Below are 25,259 nucleotides of genomic sequence, written 5' to 3' on the forward strand. Positions count from 1 at the left end.
ATCAAGGGCTCACGATGAGCGAGTTGATGTAAGTACGATTCGCCGAGAAGTTTGCTAGCTTTCTCTCCTTGGCAACACACGCTGTTTTCCACCGTTGAAATTGGTAATGTTTTCGTAAGAAATACTAATGTCCGATGAGAATTCACTGAAGTTAAACGATTTGCAATGTACAAATTTATAAATACTCCTGGTCGAATATCTTAATTTTTCCGATTGATAAGCGTTCTAAAAATCATAATTATAGCTTTCGGAATTCATAGTATGTTGATCATAGCGAACTAATAATAGACACTCCTGGCGGTCGCGTTAGTTATATTTATATCGTGGGAACGTTTTCTAGAAACTCCAGTCTTACGTAACAGTACTGGTTAAAGCGTTTACATACACACATATATTGTTGATTCTTACTCTCGAGAATCTTCTAAAACTTTGGAGAATAGGCGGGAGTTGCGCAATATATATTTAACACTACAAGTTATGCATGTTTTTAAATATAAACTCAATCTAAACAACGTTCATATTAAAATAAATATATAACAACAAATTCTTTACAATTTGACATTTGAAAGTTAATTTTATTAATTTCTTAATTTCTTTGTATTTTTCTAATTTTTAATCTAATCTAATCTAATTTAATCTAATCTTAATTTTTATAGTTATATAGGACTTGTCTGCTTTATAATTTTGTAGATATTTTTGTGTACTTTTTTGTTTTTGTTTATTATACATTTATTTAACAGCATGTGATCAATAGCTAACAGCCCATATCAACGCTTGATAAGATACAATTAGTTATAGTATGGAAAACATAAAACCACTAAATTTAGTGTGTTAAACCAGTTTAGTGCAAAGAGAACCTAACAATTAAAATGAAATTTGCTTATTTCAAGTTTATGGATTCGAACTGCAATAGTTGAGAGATCATGGTAATAACAAGTACCGAGTAATGGACGATATGTTGTGGTGTGAATCATATTTATAACTAGTAGCTGTTAACACTTGTATTTGTTTTTGAACACAAAGCTACAAAAGAGCTAGCTGTGTTTCGTATATCGAAACCAGATTTTTAGCGTTATAAGCCCTCAGGTTTATAGTTTAGATACCAAGGGGCAACTGTTAACAAATAATGTAGAGTACAATAACTTGCAATCGTGTGAATATCACACCCAGTTTTTCCCGCTGTGTAAAAGATCTAGTGATTTGGTAATTGTAACTTCCTTTTGCCTTCATACAAGTAGTTTTACCAATCGAATTTCATTAACACATCCTTGTTTTCTCGAAATATATATATCATGTGCAAAAATACAATGAAATTAACTTTCTCTAGCAATAGAGCTGGTAAACTTTATTTGATTTTTAGACCAAAGCCATATTAAGTTATTTGCAGTGTCTACCGTGTGAAATCGAATCTCAGTCCGTTCAAGTCCGTAAACTTACAGTAATCATAATGTAGTTTTAAAATACTTTGATCTTGTTTTTAGATCTCTTTAACAGCTAACAAGAATATAACGTTCTGGAATCACATGACACTTGTGTCTTCCTGAGCTCAATGAGTCTCTTGACACAAAGTTTTCACATATTTGAGTTACTTATCCACTTTGGGCTTGTGATAATTTTGATGTATTATATTCAGATTTTTTCCCTCTCGATAAGACATTTATCTACATCAAACAGAAACATTCAGGTACTATATTTCACGACCTAGAGACAAAATATATTTTATCAAGGTACATTTAAACTTGATTAGACATTTTGCAAAAGAGAGAATTAACAAATACGAAATTTTGCGTGCTGTAGTTGTTACTACAAGCCACTAACATATGACGGACACCACATTTTTTCTTTATAGTAGTCATAACTTTAAAACTTGTTCAATTTTAACTACTATCTCCATACGGATTTCGTTTTTGAAGAAGAAAATAATAAATATTCCCTCCGGTAGTAACATTTTTTTTAACTGTTTCGTACTTTTTAGCCATTAAATATCACACGGTTTGTTTGTTTGAAATTAAGCACAAAGCTACACCATGGGGTATCTGTGCTCTGCCCACCACGGGTATCGAAACCTGGTTTCTAGCGTTGTAAGTCCGTAGACATACCACTGTGCCTCTGGGGGCCATCACTATTGGTATACACACACACACATATATATGTATACCATACATGTTACATACAGTGTATGAATTAAATGTCCGTAAACCTTGAGCAGTAAATTTGACTAGTGACACCATTAATGTTTTAATTTGTTTCATTGAGGTGTGGCATGGTGAATAATGCATTTTCCCACACCACACACTACATGTCTTCACTGGGGATAACAGTTTGCGTAAAGAGATAGTGGTTTTATAGACAAAGATACCCTTCTCTCTCATTATTATTTAATTCTTCTTTCATAAATTTTCCTTGCATTATATCTTGCTTAGTAACTTACCATTAGCTTACCGGAGTTTTTATGCTTTGAAATTTGAATTATCTTTCTAAATAAATTTAACAGCAATTAAAATACAAAATTCGCTCATCAGATCATTATTAGATTATGAATGGTGAATAAAATACTAGTCCTTTCTCAAACTGCTAAACTAGTCAGAATAGTTACTTAAAGCATATCCGTGGAGAAGTACTCTGTATAAATGATTGGCTAGCTACTAGTTATCACTGGCGTAATATCTTTGTTCACAATATATTGCTATTTACAGTCTCAATTTTAACAGACGTTGTGTTCATGAAGTACATGATCTAAAATATCTAGTCTTTTATGACTAGTTTCGTAGCTAGAACTGTGATTTACCTAATAGATTTCAATTAAACATTTCCAATTTAGTTTATGTGCTTTCAAGGCAATTAAAAAATGAAGTGGTAGAATTTGGAGATTATACTGTACTTACTGTTTATCTGCATTGTGTTCAATGCTCTCCTGTTTGAAATTCCAATATATTATTATGTAGCAAGTAATGACATTTAAAAACAGAATCATATTATTAGACATAGTTGATGCAGAAGAGTTTCTTTTCAGGGTCTAAGAAATTTATTACGCATGTTTATATCTTAATGTCCCAGAATCACTTCAGAGGCTAGAATGTGAATAATCTATATCTTGAGTTATAAAAAAATAAACATGCTTACATGATTTCTTATCTGTAGTTATCTCACGTGTCTCCGAACTTCTTGATTAGTGCAGGCTTGTTCTTCTGTGGAACAACAACAATTCTTTTTGGGTAAGGCTACTAAGTTACTTTTTACCTGCTCAAAAACATTCAATAATAATTTTTTAGTCGCCACATATGTGATTAAACAGGTATTTTTCACATTTTATAAAATTATGATTGTATATTATTCAGATTCATTCACACACAATATACACTAATGATGTTTGAAGGGCATAAATAACATTGAATAATTTAGAAATTATGCAGTTCATTTCGCAAAAGTTTCTAGAAAATCGAATAACTTTTCATTTTTAAGAAAAAAATACTTAGCAAATACTAAGAAATGGGTAAGTATTTAAAAATTGACAATACTGCTGAATGTACGAGTTATTAGATTGTTCCATCATATTTGATAGCCATTACAAAGATAGCGTTCAATAATTGTAAGGTTGAAATGAACTACCAATCAACTTTAATTTCTAAACTGAAGTTTCATCGTTATCATTTCGCTGATTCTCTTTCAAAAAATAACTGTCGCTTAGGGATTCATAAGTAAGTCTTTTGAGAAATTATAACATTCATACCTTCTCGACTTACTTTACTCATCATATTTTCACAAAAGGGACCTACAGCAATATCGACCGCTAGTTATTTTTGAAAACAGTATTTTAACGATAGATGTAAATTTTCGTTTCAGTTAAATCTAGAATCAAAATAAATTTAATATGATATAAAAGTATCTAAATCCACCTTGTTTATTTGTTATGATGCTTATTATGTAGTTTTTATGGAAAACAATAATACCGCTTGATAGTTCAGTTATGTATACGTTCTGTTGAAAGTGGATATAAATGCACTATCGGTTTTTAGACAAAGAGGGAGATCTGTCTAATACATGGGCAAAATTTTTTCGGATATAGATAAAGACATTCTGATGGTTAATGGAAATGGCACTATGGACGTTGCGCATGGCTTATACACATTTTAAACTGGTATGTAAGCAAAGGATAGAAGGAACAATTATTATTCTGTAAGTAGTATTGCGTTCCCCTGATAGATAAGCGGAAATTCATAGCTAAAATCCAGGATTCTGTTCCTCCAGTAGTTAAAATATTATGTTAAAACAAACATACAAACAAACTGTAGAATCGAAAGGTACAGAACTGGATCATGTTGGTTGAGATGTACCATTAATATGGCTGCAATCTCAGAGGAGGTCCCACCACATTCTTACACGGATATTCGCCGGACCTTCGTCTCTATTTAATAATTCATGATCTTTTTAAACTTTATTATTTCAAAAGGTTCATGAATATTGTTAGCTATAATACCCATTTTTTTCAGAAAAAATTACTATTTTCCCCATAATATCTTGTGTTGTGTATTTTTTAAATGTTCAGCTGTAGCCAAAGTTTCAGGCCTTTCATTTTTTACACATCTCTTATGTTCTGCTAAACGATATTTCAAATTACGTTTTGTCTGTCCAATATAAACACTTCTACATTCACGTTCAATTTGATAAATTCCAGCTTTTTCCATGAATTGTATATCATCTTTAGCATGCCCTAATATTTGTTTTATCTAATTCATTTTAAATACAGAGTAAAATATTTTTTGTTTTTTAAACACTTTGAATAAACTAGAGAATTTCTTAATTGCTCTATCTACAATAGTTAGGTTAAATCTTCTTTCAACTTTCTTTTTTTAAGTCCGCTTGTTTTGTACATATCTTCAAAATTCTATCAACATCATTGTAAAATGCAGACATGTTATGTATTTCAGTATGACGTGATTTCTCGTGTTTTTGGCGTAAGAACAGAAAAAGGTTTCCGATAAATAGATGTTTCTAAATTCTCTTGTTCATTCCTTCTTACTAATACATCTAAAAAAAGGCAAACTATTATTTTTCTCACTTTTATAGGTAAATTTCATAGATGATTATGTTCTATTCTAATAATTTGCAAACTCTGTTAATGCCTTATTACCATATCTCCACACCAAGATTGTTTCATCTATATAACTTATCCAAATACCAGATTTACATGTTGCACCATTTGTGGCTTTTGTTTCAAATGCATCCATACGTAAGTCACATAACAATGGTAAAAGTGGGGAGCCAATTACCAACCCTTCATTTTGTTTATGACAAATATTACTAACCAAAAAATTGGATTATTTACACACACATTTTAGTTGGAACGTTCATAAGCATCAGTAGAAATGGTTGTAGAAGTGCTTGCACGTCACTGAAACCCTTGTTGCAAGATCCATTCATGGTGAGAACAGTGCCTAAGATATAGAACATTAGGCATATTTATCACGATTAACTGTATAAAACTATGCACATTACCCCATAAAAGTTCCCTAAAATAACCAGCATTTTTATCATTTAAAAGAGTGCAACTATAAATTTCAAAACAAGTTTGTACTGGAATTCATGGTATATATATATTGTATTGGATAAAAAGTGACTGGAAATATTTCCATTGAAATATGAGGCCACTTTCACTCCTCTTGTTTATGTGTCTTATTTATCAGTATTCACAGTACACACTAGAATAACTCTTACAAAGTCAAAGTGTGATTTAGTGTCGTAATATCCTGGACGAATTTTCTTTGAGAAACAAACACTCCAGGATTTGTTTTTGTGTACTTTGATTGGTAAACATTGTCATGAATTTTTGCACACGCATGTTGTACTGGATTTCTAACAGTGTAGGTGTACACAGAATGTCTCAATTGCGCAGAATTGTGGCGTATCTGCTATCCCAACCTGGTAATGTTATTACTCATATAGACTTTTGGTGGGGATTGAGTTCTCAAATACTAGTTCTATCCTGCCTGGCCACCTTAATATCATTACTTTACAACTGGGTTGTCAATCACTATAACTTAGTAACTAAGAGATGTCATTGCAACAGATGCTAAATATTGCAGTATCTAGTATTAATTTCAGAATACATACAGCATTAAAATGATGATGACAACAATAAATAATTGCTATAGTGACATCCTTATTGCCATTTATCTATGTATGTATGGAAAATATTTTGCCCATATATTACATGGTTGATACTACAGTTTGTGAATTATCTCTCAGTACCATTCGTTGTATTCTGCACAAAATAATATAATTGTTGTGCATATGTGACGTCTAGCTGTCATAAACAAGCACCTTTACTCTCATGATTTTCTATACTTTAACACTAATTTCTGTACTACGTTGCAAGTTCATTACGAACAGGATGTAATCTACTTTGAACTACAATAAACATGTTTTTAGAGTATAGTTCGCTCATTTATTGGGTTAAGCACATCTCTACTCTGTTTTTTACTAGTCTGCTTGTTGAATAGTTTGTTTACTAGGACTTATGTATTGTGTGGCATGTTGATTATTCGTGAAGGTAGTGCTGCCAGAAACTTTATTTTTTCTTTTCTGTTAACCTTTTTGTGATTTGCCAGACATAAATTCATATTTAAAAATCTTTCGTCTGAGTTAACTGAGGTAAACCATTTCTCGCCGTATTTTGAATTATTTGTCCGAATATATCATGTTATCATGTGTTACAATACGCCATCAAAAAGTAAAATATACAAAATTGGATTTTTGAGTTCATTTCCAAAATCAAACCTGACACAGAAGGTATTAAGAAGCCAAAAAGCAAAACTACAGAATGAAATAATTTTTTGACATAATCTTTGCCATCATAGACTTACATGTCACACATATCTAAAATTATCTGCTGTTTTTGTTTGTGGATCAGTTTTGTCTAATTCATTTTTACTTCTTGGTTGTGTCAGATTTATTTACACTAAACATTTCAAATCTTATCACATTTTTAAGTATACCTACGACAGACTAAGTTATCAAGAACAATGTTTGTGCTATTAAGAATATGTTTATTATGTAATAAAAAATCGTTTAGCTTTTTGTTTATGTGCTTCTCTGTACGCCTGTAAGTTCCAAAATTTGAGCTCAATTGATATTCAAAAGTTATTTCCACTGCGGTAATGAGGGACTTATGGTGAAGAGGAGGAGAAAGGTGTTGGAATGTAGCTCTAGCTGGAAAACCTAAAACCTGTAGGGCTCTCATCTTAGATCCAAAGAACCATATAAGGATTTTGATCTACCCACTGAACCAGGGAGATGAGCTGTATCTGGGATCTGCTAAATTGTGTGACCTTTAGATAAGAAAATATGGTAATACGTCTTTCAATGTTTCCATTGCCATGCATAGACAAATATGTAAATGCACTGGTTTAACATATTAAATTTTTTGTTTATTTATTGTTAGGTGAAGCTGGATAATGAAAGCTGGAGATGGCTTGTATGAATTTAGTGACATGCCATTTGACATGAAATCCATACCAGCCATTTAATGTGTCTGATACTTTCAAGTAAACAATGGAGGTAACTTTAAGAGAGTTGCACTATTTCAGTAGTGTTAAGTGGATGACATTATGGTGCCTGGTCACGCATTTTAGGCGCTACTGTTAGTGGTGTTTCAACAGAAAAAGAAATTGGATTAAAACCACTGGTATTTATTGTTAGGTGTTACGAGAGTGGAATTTCTTGGTCTTATAATATATAGGGATAAGAAGTTTTTTGATCGTATAAAGATTGCGGTGTTTAAGAACTGACTGCAGTCTATAACCAAAACACGAGAAGTGTGCAAATTTGCAGACTTAAGCTTTACATGTTATAATTGAGACTTAAGTTGGTTTTTTACTAGTTAAGATTACCCATCCGTTATTAATATAGGTGGAAATTATTGTTGAATCACAACACTGTTTTCACAGGTGTAAGAATTTGTGGAGGTTATCACATATGGAACAAGTGTACTACAAAGAAGGAGCTGTTTACAATTTTAGGTCTTTTTAGACATCTAACATTGTAATGAACATACATATCTTACCAATTAATGAGGTAACCTATCAGCGTTTTCATGCTGCTAGCCCAGCTGATGTAGTAAAATGAAGCTGTACTCTTGCAAAATTTTAATGCAATTATATTACCTAGTCTTTGAAGTTCATCAATCATATCATGCACGTATTCCATTGAAATATAGAATTTCCATAATAAAAGTACTGACAGAAATGTTTGACAAGTACTACAACTAAATGTAGTTCTTTCTTTCGTGTACCATATCAATGAGCAACCCTGTTAGTGTACAGCTTAGATAGAAGTTATTTTTACACTCAAGTCATATTTATTTTTAAAAAAACACTGTCACTGGTAGCAGTAGCAAGAATGAAAGAGCAGTCTTCACGATTATAAACCAATAACTGATGTTTCAAGCAAAGCATATTTTAAGGATTGGAATGCCTACTCACATGCTTCTGCATACTAAAAATTTATATCTTTCTTAGGCAATGCAGATTGTAGTTTCTATCTTTCAGAACTTGGCCACAAACCGTAAACCATATGACTTAAGAGTTACTGAACCACAAATTGTAACTGGCATTTTAAAGCTTCAATTGGTTTAAATAATTGCTAACGACACTGCAGTGTGTATTTGATATGCTAAGTAATAAAGCTATTTGTTAAAAACTAAATTGCTATCTGTAGTAAACAAAAATACATATAGCAATGCCCTCAGTAGCACAGCGGTATGTCTGTAGATTTACAACGCTAGAATCCGGGTTTTGATACCCGTGATTGGCAGAGCACAGATAGCCCATTGTGTAGCTTTGTGCTTAATTACAAACAAACATATATAGAAATAACAAAAGTTAAGATAAAATAATGATTAAAATTATAGGTGACAACTTGGTTCCTCTTCATTTGTGGTCGTAGTTGCTCAATCAAAGGAGCTTTTTTAAATTTCTTATCAGTGTACTTGGTAGTTTTAGTAAGAATTTATACAGAGAATGGTGGATACGTCCGAGGAGTTACTTGTTCCATGATTAGTTGAAAAATGATTCGCAACCGCATTTCTCTCATGTTGTAGTTTATAAAGAGAGTTAGTGTGTTCTTCTATTCTTGTTTGTAAGGTTTTTCGTGTCACCATTGCACATGTGATGGTATATGTTAAATGTAAGAGTTATTCACAAGCTGAAGGTTGTGACCTCTTTGTTTTATACTGTATATATATATATATGTCAGTGTAAACTACTTGCACCTGATGATGACAAGACCTTGTCGAAACGTTGTATATTTGCTGTTATATTCAAGTTTTTCTTCATTACCCGTTCAAGCCGTCTCCAAGCATTATTAGATAAGGATATGCATCACCTTTGAGTTATCAGTATTTTTTGCAGTCTGCTATCATACTCTCTAAGCCTGACTTGGTTTACATAATATTTTGCATAAAAGAAAATTTCTGCAGCTTTACAAAAAATACAAACTAGCATGAACAGATTTTGAAAACTGAAAATAAAATCTAAAGAAACTTTAAACAACTTGCCAGACCTGTGGTTTGTTTCTAAATCTTTTAAACTTGTTCGTTTGTTTTTCAGCTTTGTGCAAAGCTACTCAAGAGTTATTTGTCCTAGTCGTCTGTAAATTTGAAGAGATAAAATAGAGGAAAGGCAGATAGTCAACAACACATGCCACTAAGTATTGGGTGACAACGTCGGGAATAGTGGGATTGACCATCATATTATAAAGCCCCCATGAATAAAAGACCGAACATGTTTCGGCGATGGGTTTCTATCTCTCGAACCACAGATTGCGAGATGTTTGCATAACTAACAGACTATGCCAGGCCGCCTTCAAAACTTTCTACTACATTCCGTTGCTCATCTTTGTAGTAGCTACAACTAACAACTTTGCCATGAAACCATAGATTATCGCTACCACCACTTTATTCATTTTATATTGCCGTAAATAGTTTACAATATTCTGTAACCAGTGGCATTAAACTTCGACTGTAGCTTTATTCAAAGCTGCATCATTCGTAGTTGACACTTAATTTGCAGTGATGTAATAAAAGGGTGGATATGGAGACTTGTAATGATAAAATGTTAGACAGAAAAGGTAAATTAGGAGAGAGAGAGAGAGAGAGAAACAGGAATTGTTCAACTGTATTATCAAGTGATGATGGTTTTTTAGGAAAGAGAAACCTATGTTTTGGGATGAGCAAAAATAATTGCAAAATTTGTTAAGCTCATGGGAGTTGTGCAATGAGGTAAGGTTGAATATTTTTATTTTTTTTGCCGATTACATTGAATACACGCTACAAAGTAGAAAAATAGCAATTATAAAAATTTTGAGTAAACAAATTGTTGAAATAGTGTTAGAATTATTATTATTATTCTACTTTCCCAACTGCATTTACCATATGTGTTGTAATATCATATGGTCCAATAACCCTACCTACCTTTGCCCCATTTCCCCAATAAACACTTCTGGTTCAGCATTGAAATTTAGTGTATGGTCTGGTAATTGCACTTCAAATGGATTTTTCTCATTCAAGAATACCTCTAGATAATCCTCCCATCTCTTCTTTACTTCCTCTGGATAAATAATCGTCCCATTTCTTCTTTACTTCCTCTGGAGTTACTTGCAATTTTTTATCCTTGTCATTTATAAATGCCGAATAGAATTTATTCTCATTTTGACTGGTTTCTGCTGTTAGCTATTTTGAAATTTTTGTCTTACTACAACATTTTCCAACTCCTCATACAGTTCATATAATGCCTCTTTTCTAACATTACTTACTGCCTTCCTTGCCCCCTTTTTCGCTTTTGCATACTCCTCGTTGCTTCTCTGTGTTGGTTGAAATTTTATTGTTTTCTAGCCTCTTTCTTTGCCCTTCCACATATCTTATCTGCTGCAGTTACTCTTCTACTTCGTAGGTACTTCCACTCTTCTGCTGTTTTTAGTGGATCAACTAATTCTTTCCATTCCAAAAGTTCTACAAACTGTTTTGCATATGCTACCTTCAGCTTCCATCCTTTAATACATTTTATTTGAACATTGGTATTTCTTTTTTCCACTTTTCCAGCACAGTTGTTACTAGTACTGACTTCTGCTACGCTACCGTTTCAATCGGAATCACCTTACAGTCCTTCACACATTTCCGTTGTGCTTTCTGTACTAGAAGTACATCTAGCCATAATCTTACATTAGTGCTTCTATAGGCACACCTTTCGCTATCTGGCTTCTCAAACCATGTGTTAGCCATTGCTGATACACATATCTAATGGATCTCATTTCTTGTTATCAGCATCATAACTGAACTTCCTTTGCATTCTGTCCAGTCTTGCCCAATATGTGCATTTATGTCTCCCAGAATTAGCATAAACTATTCATCTCTTGTCAGGTCATCATTTTATTTGAATTATTGCTGCCAACAACATGCTATTGGCTCTAATAATCTCCACCACTGCTTTTCTAATTTCTCCCCTAATGGTAATTCTATTACTTGTATCTTCTCCGCCATAATAAAATTTGCAATCAAGACCAATCTTATCTCTTGGATCCAAAGTACTTCCAAGTTTCTTCATTTAATCATTTCCATCACCCCCATCTCCTTCCCATGCTCACTAAGTTTCTTTTTATTTTGTTGGCAAGGCTAGGGTTTTACGATCAACCATTCACTTTTTATCCTATCCTTTCAGATTTTCGAAGAGCAAGTCAGACGTCGGGTACCAATAATCCTACTTACTAGGGGCTCACAGGCTTAAGGCGGGCGACCTATTGGCCTAGGGCAAAATAACCCCCCAACCGTTAACAGATGTCCCTAGCAGAGCACCTTTGAGGCTGAACTAGCTCCTTCTGATAGATGGTAACTACACAAGTCCAGGTTTTGGCAACTAAGTATTCACGAGACTAGTCACCTTGCAGCAAAGTCCATAAGAGAGTTAGTGCACCGGTTGGCGTCTCTGCTGTGCACCACAATATCAAAGCCACGGAACTGAGTAGAATCCACCATTGCTGCTGCCCAATGGTTTTATCATTGCCTAGCCCAAAAATACAGTTACCACCAAATAAAGAATGTAAGACACACTATTTAGAACATCTTTCATATTTGCTCCTTAGAGTATTGTTCAGAAAGTTAAGAGTGCTTGGAACTAACATGTTGGATTTAGGGCAAGCAACTCTTTGCAACTATTATAAATTTGGCCTCAGTTTACACTTGGTAAACTTTAAAGGCCATATAGAAGACTAAATCTAAGTTTATTATTAATATTATATACAGGGGCTAGTATATAATTATTATTATATCACAAGATAACTGCAATTTGATATTTTGGTTTGTATGTATTATACGAAACGTTTATATCTATGTTTCATTGCTACAGTGATCTTAAGATAAAGACAAACAACTAAGTACAAAAACAGGAAGATGAAAAATACAAACAAAAAGTTAAAAAAGCCAGACAATAGTCAGTCAAATATTTAGTTTGACAAATACAAGTTTGTGAATAAACAAATCACTACTACTAATCAGTTAATTATTAAAAGTTTGTTTGTTTTTTAGAGCAAAGCCATATTTGGCTATCTGTTGTCAAACCAACTAGATATTTCAGTTTCTGATTATTATTACCAAATAGAATATGTTTATGAAATTGCGTTATCTTCTACTTGCATATCTTAACCAACGTTTCTCGAGTGAACGATAAGAATAGTCAAACCAAAGTCTAACTTATTGTGTTTGATTTTGGCAACCATTCTTCGACAGGGTTCAAAACAGAGAAAATAATATCTCAAAAGTATGTTTCAAGACAACAAAATGCACGAAACTGACAGAATGTCTGTTAGTATTAACGTCCGTATTCCGGAATGCCAGTACTTCCGTTTTCAACTTACCTACGATATTCCTAGAATCTGTGAATTACGTTATGTTTTATGCATCGGTTACAATGAATTTATTAGACAAACAAGTGTATTGTTTTTTTTGCTGTTAATAATATATTTTTGTATCTTCACAACTGTACTGGCATCCACATAACCAGTTTACCTAATTTAACAACTCCAACTCTGTTGATAGTTCTTGGTATTGTTAACATTATCATTCAAAACTGTCGATCATATAGCAAGTTGATTTTCATGTTTCAATACGCCTTTCTTCTGAAGTGAAATCCGACATAAAATGAATTGTGTAAAAAGCCGTAAGGAAGAAATATTACAAATTAAACTTCAGATTTATTATTATTTCTGTTCGTGTGTTTTGAATTTCGAGTAGTAATGACATTATAACATTGTCTGTGATAAAAACCTTTTGCGTTTGATTCCAATATCATACACCTAGTTTTGCTAATAGTTAGTATTTGTAGATAATGTTTTTGGGTTATTAATCTTAGAAATATAAAGGTTTCTCATAAGTGTTTCGATCAGAACTATCGCTTGATTCTAGATTTGAAATTATTCAACAATACTCATTCCTGCAAGAAACGGAATAAATAAATCGAGTTTAATGTACTTTGTTTTATAGAATAACAACAAGAAATTATAGGAGTAAATAATACCGCAAGAGAGACTCCATAAACCACAAAGGAATTTCGTATGAAATTCGATTAGACTAAATAAACACAAGCTAAACATTATTGCACGATATCTATCACCTATTATAGGTTTTTTACAGATGAAGTCGGAAGTCCGTCAATAGTTACGTAATTATTAAATGAAAACATGAAATTAAGAGTGATTGCAACATTATAGTTTCACCATGTTTTTTTTTTTTGCAACAGAGTTGAAACGTTTTGAAAGTGGGAATGCAACAGTGTAAGTTGGAAGCATGATTTTTGATATCTTATGTGAATAGTTTTGTATATTTGTTCTACTTAAATTAGACTCATAGATCGTGCTCCTAGTGGAACCCCATTTATTGCTCTCTCCTTCACCATCAGAATTGTGGAAGGTTTGGGCTCTGCATCGTTCATGACTGCAGCTAATGCTGTGTGTGCAGGAGAATTTCATGATCAAGTAGCCATGGCTTTGGTGAGATATCATGTTTAACCTTCTGATTTAGTTTATATCGGTAAAAATCGTACCTCAAAATATATTTATAACAATATTTTGATTCTGTATATATTCAAAATAAAAGTCACATTTTCAGTTTATTTTCCATAACAAGGCTTTGAAGCCAATCCTGTATATACACGCAACGCATAAGCATAGAACCTGAAATACACATGCCTAAATAAGTCCATGGTATAACGATAAATAATAGAAGTCATAGATCGATAGATCTTATGCAAAACTGTCCTTTTCACTTTACTGACACAATGATAGAAATATATAATCCTTGAGACATTTGGGAAACAAAGTTAAAGTCGTATATAATATCCTTTTTCAGGGTAAACCGATTTTATAAGAAGATCGCCTGAACGAGCTCAAGTTTTGCGATTTTGTGTAAAAGAAAAGTGAAACTAAGTTTGAATAAATGTTCTTGTTATCGACATACCTAAAAATACATCACAGACTATCCAAAATCTGTTGTTTATATATAGTTTGTATTGAAATCAATACTCAGGGCAGGAGATTTATATGTTTTCATTCATTATGCGACTTAACTGAACTTTAAACCTCTTGTCAATTTAAAAAAAACTAGTTTTCAAACTTCAAAAGAGAATTTCGTATTTATTTATCACTTGGTACTTGAGTTACTAAAAATATTTTGGTTTTACTTTAACGAAATTGATGCTTTTGACGAATATCGGTGTGCTTTCTATTTCTCCATTACAGTATATTTGATTATCTTAACCGTCTTTAGATAAAATAGGTTTTATGTAAATATCGGTTAAAGTTAGAAGATATCTAACCGCTACGTTACTTACTTGAAACATAGTTATCAAAATTAATTACCTATAAGAAATTGTGAAAATAGATAAATCATAAATTTAAATGACATTTAGTTGGATGTAGCGCGTTTACAAACGAAATGGGAGAAAAAGAAATTACTTGTAATAAAGTAGCTTCGTACTAGTATCTTGAAGACAAATTTACAATTTGAAAAAACCAGTGAAAAAATGTTGTTTAAATTTATTTCTGTTTAGATTTTATACATTGCTATCAATGAGGTTAGATACTTATTTATTTTTTCCTTTCATATACAATATGATGGCTTGTACATAAAATGTACATGCAGGTATTCAACGAATACTATGAAAAATAATTATCTGTATAGATTAGTGTAGTTGGCAACAATATTTTGTCAACTCTCATTTTTTAAACTTTAAATCACCATGCACGTTAATTAATATCCATTTTTAAAAGAAGACGGGGTTTAAGCTTTTAACTTGGATTTGCTCGATACTGTTAAAGATGAGCGACGTTCCTTGTATTCGAGTAATCCAGAGGAAAGTAGCCCTAAGCAAAACACGTGCCAAACGTATCTTTACTCAAAAGAACTTGATGAAGAAACTAAGTTTTTCATTTACATCTTTCGTTGATAGGTTACTTAAATCAGGAAAGGTTGATTATGTTGCTAGTTCCTATGATAGTTTATTAAAAAAATGTTAGCTCCCACCAACTTTCGGTTTGCTTCTTGTATTATAAATGCAATGCCCAATATATTTATAATTAAGTTAAAAATTTCATCTTCGTTTTTTTTTAGTCAACTCTACATTCATTTTTTGGCATAGGACTAATTGTTGGTCCGACTCTTGGAGGTGGTCTATATCAGGTGAGGTGTCGTATTTAAATATATTTTTAAATGTTAGTGACATCACGTGTAGTTATAATATAGCATTTTGTGATACAATCTACTCTAAAATATATATACCTCTAATAATATTAATTCTTTAATGGGCATTTGTTCTATCAACCCAGCCTTTTTATTAAGCAGTTTTCTAAAATCTTGATTTTAGTGTAAACATTCAAAGTGTTAAGGAAATAACCAAATATGGAAATCTTTCACAGGCTTATGACTATGTTTCTTTATGAAATTAAACATCTAAATTCATATACTCACAGAATATAGAAGATGTTCGATTGGTGAATAAGTTTGTAAGTTCTTTATTCCAAAAATAAAAATATGATGTAATCCAAATTGTCTTCTTATTTTGGTCATTTAATAGGTTGCTATTGTATTTCACTAAATCCAGGACAAAAGTATAGTTATAGACCAGCTTATCTAGCTGATACATTTAGCAGAAACGTTACTCATTTTACGACCTTTTAATGTTTATAGCGATCAAATTATGGAAAACATTTTTGATTTACCACACTTATGCGAATGTATGATAAACTATAAAAATCTCCTTATCCGTGTAAACTAAGTTTGCTTAGTGTGACTTATGATATTTTTTTAGAATTCTTTTAATTCCCACTATACGTAGCTGTATTGTAGTGTAAATGTTTTGCATGGATGATAGTAAATTACAGCAATATCTCGACCAATACGCAATATAGTTTAATAACATTTTACGTTTTAATGCTAGGAGCAGCCTGAAAGTAAAGGGGAGTGGAGAGTTTTGACATGAAGGCATGCTATGCGTTTCATATCTCTTTGTTAATATATAAATTGCTCAAAATGTCTGTCATGAGGTGCATGTGTTTTTAATATGGAATTTCCGTCAAGGGGTTCGATTCCACATGGTGGACAGATTGCAGATAGCCTATTGTGTAGCTTTGTGCTAAAAGAAACACAGTAGTGCTGCAACACAACAACACTATTTCTAAGTGAATAGGCAGGATTTACCTGGTCCTCCCGTTGTGTTTGTGTCCCAGCCGTTTATAACAATGCCTCGGCCTGGATGTCAGTCTGGAAGGGAGAACCAAAGCATGTACTTTATACGTGGCCAACAAGGTCACTTCAAAGTGAACTGTCAGTACCTTTCAAGGGAATTGAGAAAACCAATTTTAACTAACTGCACAGGAGATACAGGGGGGTTAGCACCAAGCTATAGCTGCTGCTACTTCAAAATTGGAAGACTAAACGGGTTTAGTCACTAATTCAGGAAGGCGCAGGAGGCAGTTTATGTTGAAGGGTGTGGTGGTCAATTTCTTACAGAGCTTGGAGGTGCTCTGAGTTCCTGGTTGCTATTGTAGCTGCCAAGACACATATTAATCTTAACAATATGAAGCCACTATTCAAGCCACTGGCTTTGTTCTGATGAATAATGATAGATGTGACTGGAGAGGCCCATCTATGACTATGTCGAAGTGATGTCAATCATCAAATGAAGGTAGTCATCACCAACATAGGTTCTGCCATAGGGTCCTTTGGATGGATTTATTGTGCAATAGGTATACTGCATGTTAACCATCCAATAGCAGCCAATATGCACACAGGATAATTGAAAATCATGACTGTATATTGTGAAGGAAGTCACATACTTCTACAGATGAGGTATAATGTACAGATGAGTATAATATCCACTGATTCCTTCTCAAAAAGCAGGCAGTACTGGATTGCCCGATTTAACTTACTTTAAGAAATTATCATGGATTAAGAAGCTAATTTCATTTGTTAATCATTGAGTTGTGCACAGCGTTGGATCTTATGGAGATATGTATTTCACCTTATCATCCACTGTCTGATGGTTTGACAGATTGGGTAATGAAACTATCAAGCAGATATTTGCAAAATTTGTTATTTACTGGAATAAACATATACCATGCATTATGATGGCATAGTGTACAACAGAATAGAGGTTGAATAATTGTTAGCTGATATTGGTCGGGAGATATTGTTACCTGTGAATGTTATATGTAATTGTCACTAGGGTAGATATGCCACAGTGTCCAAAAGAATATTTAGAGTGCCAAAGATCTGAATTGGAAAATGAACTCAAGTTTTTAGGCCAAAAGATAAAGAAGGCTGCTGTATGGCAGAAGAGATGTCATAACAAGATAGTCAAGGAATATAAGTTCTCTCATGGAGGTGAGGTATGACTTTGGATCATTCCAGTGATTAAAATGTACCAACAGATTGGACCATTAACATACAAGAAACAGTAGTAGTGTGGTATACGTAAAACGTAAACATGTGCAGCATGTCAACAAGCTGCAACTGAATGGTACTGATCAGCCTCTTGTGCACTGAGTTGACCAGAAATCAGGGGTAAGACTAATGAGAACACTGTTTCTTATCGTCTCACCTCAGATGATAAGGAAAAAGATACAGAAAGTTCTTATCTAGCTGTGCAAGAGAAGTCAGATGAGGAAGTACATGAAGATGAGGCGTCAAATAGTTCTAGCTGTCAGCTGAGATGCCGAACTCCTTATTTCTATGGTTGGGATTAATTACCAGTGCAACAGCTAGGATAATCATTTGGTTGAAGTATCAAGACTGAAAAGAAGAAGTATTCCCTGTTTTCTGAGCTATCAAGAGAGGTTTGTCATACATTGATTGTCACTTTATTGCTTTGCATTTACGACAGTCACATATTGCAAAAACAAATGAGTAAAATGAAGTAGCAATCATTGCTTCCTGAGATACATCGTATAATGTATGCACTACATTATGTTAATTTCATTGATTTTCACAAAGTCGGGATAGTTTGCTGATCACACGACTGAGTGGGCAAAAGTTTATTGAATCTATCTAGCAGAGTTTCACTATGAGACATCTGCTCGATTATTACACAATTAGGAAGGCTAGTATCAGTAACTGTAACTCATAAAATGCTAACAGTTTGCAGAGCTGAAGATGATAGGCGGAAATTTGAAAACTCGCTAAAAGTCACCCTTACTTTCTGAGTTATTAAGCAATTTTCTATGGCAAAGTTGTCATTTCACTTGATATCTCTCTTTTTATCTAGCAAGTAGTAGAATTTGTATGGAGCAGATTATGTGATACTTGCAAGACTCTCTTCAGTACACTTAAATATGTATGACTTCTCAATGTGCAGTGAAGGAGTTGTATTCTCGCTCAACATAGAATGTAAAATGGTGTATTGTCAATCTGAGTGGAACACTTTCTGTTTCATTTCATATTCCTGTATTTACGTTTCTGTAACTCCAACTAAAGCAAGGAGACCCTCCAGTGGCACAGCGGTATATCCACGGAATTACAACGCTAGAGACCGGGTTTCGACACCTGTGATGGCCAGAGCACAGGTAGCCCATTGTGTAGCTTTGTGCTTAAATTCAAAAAACAAAACAAACAGACTAAAGTAAGTAGATTGACTTTCATATGACAATACGTTATTTTGATAGTTCAACTACCGGAGGTCATCTAGGAGAGTAAATGTATTCTACTATGGATTATTGTATTTAGGTTGATACAAATGTGTATTGATATATTCTTTAATGAAAGCACGAGTATTGATCTAGGCTTCAAGTTAATTCTACGAATTAATATTTATTTGTATCACGATTCTGATAGAAATGTGTTTAATTTAATGGCTCATAGATGACAGCACATTACGGCACTGACATAGAGAATGGTAGTGACCTGTGAAGGTTACAATTTCAATAGCGCGTAAGCCAGAGGCAGACTTTCTACAGCTAGTAGTGTAAGGAATGACGAGAATTGTTGATATGTCTATATATATATGGCAATATATATGTATGAACAAATATGTATACATATGTGTGTGTGATTCTGTGCACACATGTATGGAAATTTACACAAAATCATTCATAAGTGTTTTTAAAACACAAATAAATCAATTATTAAGGACACAAGTATCAATCAACATATGAATGAAACTGAAGGATTTGATCTCGATGTTAAGACTTTGAGGTATTAAGGTAACTGTGATTTTTGGCATGTAAAGCATTATTTTTAGAAACAATGAATTTGCTATAGCATGTACATATATTTTCTTAAAACATAGACACATTTGGTTATCAGATGGATCCACCGAGGGGAATCGAACCCCGGAGTTTAGGGTTGTAACTCCAAAGTCTTACCGCTGTCCTATCGGGGGACTTCTGCTATAGATTCACAGTATGCTTGCAAGGAAACACATTTCGGCCTTTTGTTTCGCTAGCAATAGTAAGTATTATTTTGAGTTGATCAAACTGAAGAATTTGTGAGCATGGGAAATTATCAGCAGGAAGTGAAAATTACAAACAGTAATAGACCTAAATGCGGTCCATCAAGTATTTGAATTTGTAATACTTGAATATTGGATTATTTTGAGAATCATGCATCTTTCTGAATATTTCAATAACATAATTTTATTGCACACTCTAAGTGTATGGCCAGAGGCAAGAGTAGCTTCTCTGATGGGTTGTTTTGTAATTGCTTTTAGCTATTATCAACTTGTATTTAAAAGGAAATAAGGTGTTGGTGTTCATGAATTTCCAAGGTAAGAAATTAGAGGTTAGTATCTTTGAAGTAGCTGTCATATTTTGTTTAATTATGTAGAAACGAGCACTTGCAGTCTCACCTCATCATTTCTTTCCTACTGGATCTGGGCCTTTTTTGCATAACAGTATGATGGTAGTAAAGGAATGTGGCTGGGTTCCAGATTATCTATAAGCTGTTGTTATGGTAATAGCAATAGTGGAAAGCACAGCTTGATGTAGGTCAAGCATGAGACCTGATGAAGTCTGCAGGACCTGGATGTTCCCGAGAAAATGGATAAACATGTACTACACGTAAAATACGCGTGAGAAAGACTAGCCTGTAGAAATGTCACCTGACCATCGTAATAATTTACTACTCTGTTCCTAAATATTGTTTAATTGGGCTATGCAAATGTAACCTACATGTGTAACCAAAATACTGACAAATCAGAACTTAAGTGAACTTACATTGAAATTCAGATTTTTCTATTTAAGATCTAATTATAACTCTTCTAAATATCTTGTTTTCTACTAGTCAGTTTTATTTAATTTCTTTCTGAATGTGCTGTACTTCATGTTTGGCAATTTGGGGAATGTTCCTGACAAGCAAGACATCAGTGGCCAGCCTTATCATTACCTTGGCAGATATCATAGATGAAGGTAAATTGCTGAATGATGCATCAAATGTAATGGAGCTGAATAATGCCACCAACAGATTAGCCATGGAGTCTCCAAAGCCACCGCAACGAACCGATGTCGAGAATGTGTCTTAATGTCGAGAGACCTACTAAATTTGTCTCACCCTAGTTACTCACAGAACTAGGTCAACCACCAAAGGTATTATATACGTTCTTGACAAAAACATCACTGTAACTTCGAGCATACTGTATAGAAGTTGACAGTGATATTTTCCCCTGGAAAGTCAGGTGATGCCTCAACCTCCCTGTGAATAAAGACAGGACTTCGTATGTATAATACTCTGTTTTGTTTTGACTATGGAAAACTCTACTCAATTCGAAACAACTTAACATAGAATTCAGCAGAACACTTTTCCTTAGGTCATATATATCTTCCATAAAGGCATCATACTTTATACTTCTCTTTAACTTTGATTGTTGCTTGAGTCTTTGAAATAAAGATTGTCTGTATGAAAAGTGCGTCCAGTCTATTTTTATTTTGTTTCAAACTTATTTGAGAAAATAAGATTTTTGCTCCACAATAAAAACATTTTCTCACGTTACTCAATTACTTGACGTGAAATTAGGTAACCTCAGTATATCAAAAACTGATATATTTTTTAAATTAACATTTAATCTTATATCAGAGCAAACACAATAATTCGTTTTAGGTATAATAACTCATAAAACTTTTCGGCTTTCATTTTCTTTTCTTTTGCAGTATCAAGTAACTTTCAGGCTCACGTGATATAGAACTCCCTACAATGCTTAACTGATTATAAAACATTCTACAGTATTTTGTCAGGTTAGATAAACAGACATTAATTGTTATTGGTTGCTACACGTTAAATTAATGCAAATGGAGTTTTTACGAGTTTTTCACATCACACTTTTAACTTTAGAAGAGCTAAAAAAAACTAATGAGATAAAATCAATATGTTTATATAACAAAAAACAACAGCAGCTTTTCCTTACGGTTTCATTGCTATGTAATAATATGCTACTTTTGTTGTCGCTTTGGACTAATCTGTAATGCTATTACATTTGCTCTAAATAAAATATTAATATGCAATGTTAATAAAAACAAATAATTATGTATATCACGTTAAAAATGAACACTAAAACGAATAAAATCATGCTTTTAAAAATCAGTTTCGAGTGTATGTACCTCGAAACTTGTAGAGCTGGAAAAGTATTGGGGTGATGGTGCTTTTTCATGATGTATAACTAAATTGTTTAACGAGTTTTGAATGTTATTTAAAATGTGAAAATTATTAACTTAGAAATGTCTCCTACAAAAGTCCCATAAATGTGTCTGCAAACTTGCAATACATAAATATGGTATGAAGTTAGCTCGTTGATTTAATGAATTATTTAGGAGTCATATTTGTTCAACATTTTATCAAAATAATTTAAAGCGATATACAGTATTAACGATGTAAGTTCAGATTTAGAATATTTGCAGGTGTTCCTAACGTCACTTCCGCTGTTCAGACGACTGCGTTCAGGAAACCACTACATTACACAGTGTTGTAAAACTATGTATGCAGATACTTCCGACCATACAGAAGGCAACATATTCAGTCGTGTGATGACATAATGGTCACATTACATAGCACATACGGGTATGAAAAACATCGTTCAAAATCATATTTAGGAAATTTGTGGTAAGACCTGCGATATATGTGCTCTATTCTGAATGGTCAAATTGGTTTAAACATTATGCTTCACATTATTGTGTCCATTGGTTTCTTGAAAGCGATTATCTGAACAGCGGAAAAGACTTGAAATATCCGTACATCATCTGTCCAGAAAGATCGCTAACATCCGATTAATTTCTGTTATTACTCTATTCAAATACGTTAAACATAGTATTAGTTGATGTTTTATTCAACATCGTTACTCTCAAAATTTCACATTTAGTGATATGATTATTTGAAACATTTCCCCTAATTTCTTCATTCAGGTAGGAGGATTTTCATTGCCTTTTGCGGTTCTTGGAAGTTTATTACTCCTGGGTATAGCGCAAGTGTTTTTCTTCTTACCACAGACGGGTAAGTATTGAATATAACGCCTGAAAGATTTGTTAATTTTTTCGTTATTAAGCACAATGCTACTCAATAACAATCGAAATTCATACTTATCATTGAGCCACTAGGGAACCGCCTGAAAGAAAACTACTGTGAGTATCCATAAAAATTCTATAAAAAGTTATCATTATCTTAATTTATGACATATATTCTTATTAAGAGCGAAAAACACAAAATGTTTGGAGAAAAGAACTACATAAAAATAGTATGCTATATAGCGAAATTGCTTATATATATATATATATATTTATTTATTAATACCCTACTCACTATTGCCAAAGAATGCCAAGAATAATACAAATGTAGCATTATAGTAAAAAAACCTTTTGGTACTAAAATCTCTTATTAATGCAAGTTTATGTTGATTTTAGAGTGGAGCAAAGAAGAAAAGTCTGGTGATTTTTTTAAGCTTCTGGCAAATTTTGGAATAATCGCAAATTCATTAGTAATAATTTCGTCGCTCCTTTCCATTGGATTTAATGTAGCTACTCTGGAACCACACTTACGCCAGGTAAACTTTTTTCAATTTGCATAATATTTATGTAAGGTAAGCACAACACATCTTTAGATTGAGATACTGTCTTGACTTAAATTTGAGTTAATATTTATATTGTAGATGTTTAATTAACATTGATGCATTTACGAACATGAAAACATTTCCCTAGTTTAATTAATTGGTGAGGAGATGTGTATTTTTAGAGGATAGTCAGTGACACATAGCACACGTGAATTGCAGAGATGTTATTATAAAGCACACACAGTTAATGCCTTCATTACTGGTTATGATAATATCATAATATAAATTATTCTTTACACCTTAAAATGAATAAGAAAGCAACCGCTGGTATAATTTCACGTTAACGTACAGTTAGTTGGGTTATGGTACAATATTTTATCCAATTCTACAATGTGATATAATTCCACAGTAACCTACAGCTACTTGGGCTACGATATAATATTTTGATAATTCTCCAATGTGATATAATTCCACAGTAACAACTATTTGAATTATGATATAACATTTTGTCCAGTTCTTCAGTAAGCTGTAATTCCTGGGTAACCTGATGCCAGCCTACTTTATTTTACAACTTTGACGTTAACAAACGTTGTTTTATATGATTACAAACAACACGATATCTCATTTGGTGCTAGAACTCTTTAGTAAGTGGATGACTTACTACACCTGCACTAAAACACTATTCATACCAGTCACTCATACCACAGAACTCATTAAGTGGTCTGATCTACTTACTACACCAACACTGGAATACTATTCGCACAAGTCACTTTGACGCATGATGTTGCATGAGAAATAACGCAGAATTTTGTGAAGCATCATTCATTGCAAGCATATTAATGTTATTTTCTTCATATAACTAAGCTAGTTAGCAGCGATGTTTTGAATATCATTAGCCGTAATATTGGGATTTAGGACACGTGCCAACCCAAAAGAGATAACACTTCATCACCATTGGTATAATGCAGCATACAATGCTAATTTAAATGTGTTACATATCTGTTTAAATGGCCATTAATCACTGGCTGAATTAGAAGATATTTTTATGTTTATTTCTGTTGTTGTTGTGTTAATATAATTATTTATAATATATATGTATTGAGTTCGACTAACATGTATGGTAAGCTAAGGACCAAAATGTAACTGGGTATATGAAGCTTTATGTTAACGACACACAAGGATTAGCTTTTTGTCGAGACAGTTTTATTTAAATTATCAATGTTTTATATGATTATTCTCTGCTGTATTTTTATTGTAATGTTAGCTTTGTTATCAAGAGATTATCTTTTATGTTTATTTATCTAGTTTGACTTAAAGGGAGGTGTTTTAGGGACCATCTTCATTATTAACGGAGGAATTTACGCTTTTACTACCCCAATATTTGGGTGGATATGCGATAAAGGAGTAAGTACACAAACAATCTTGTAATCTTACGTCAGACCCACTTACTTCTGCTGAACTTGCATATTGAAACTTACATCAGGTCGGCTTACTTCTGATAAACGAACATATTGAAATTTACATCAGGTCGTCTTACTTCTGATGAACGAGTATATTAAAATTTACATCAGGTTGGTTTACTTTTGATGAACGAGCATATTAAAACTTATCTCAGATCGGCTTACATATGATGAACATGTATATTAAAACTTACATCAAGTCGGCTTACTTCTGATGAACGAGCATATTAAAGTT

General features: G+C 32.9%; 1 protein-coding gene across 4 annotated transcripts in view; it reads left to right on the forward strand.

Annotated features, from left to right (window-relative positions):
- The window catches only part of LOC111088215 (MFS-type transporter SLC18B1-like), an 80,614-nt gene that overhangs the window by 24,160 nt on the left and 31,195 nt on the right, over positions 1–25,259 (forward strand). For all 4 annotated transcript variants that reach the window (XM_022397617.1, XM_022397620.1, XM_022397618.1 and 1 more), the window contains 6 exons: positions 3,142–3,215; positions 13,887–14,034; positions 15,653–15,721; positions 22,924–23,011; positions 23,419–23,558; positions 24,870–24,968. In XM_022397617.1, coding sequence (XP_022253325.1) covers positions 3,142–3,215; positions 13,887–14,034; positions 15,653–15,721; positions 22,924–23,011; positions 23,419–23,558; positions 24,870–24,968 — 618 coding nt within the window. The remainder of the gene's footprint in view (positions 1–3,141; positions 3,216–13,886; positions 14,035–15,652; positions 15,722–22,923; positions 23,012–23,418; positions 23,559–24,869; positions 24,969–25,259) is intronic.

The sequence above is a fragment of the Limulus polyphemus genome, unplaced genomic scaffold (assembly GCF_000517525.1).
Source record: "Limulus polyphemus unplaced genomic scaffold, Limulus_polyphemus-2.1.2 Scaffold3342, whole genome shotgun sequence".
In the NCBI taxonomy this organism is placed as follows: Eukaryota; Metazoa; Arthropoda; class Merostomata; order Xiphosura; family Limulidae; genus Limulus; species Limulus polyphemus.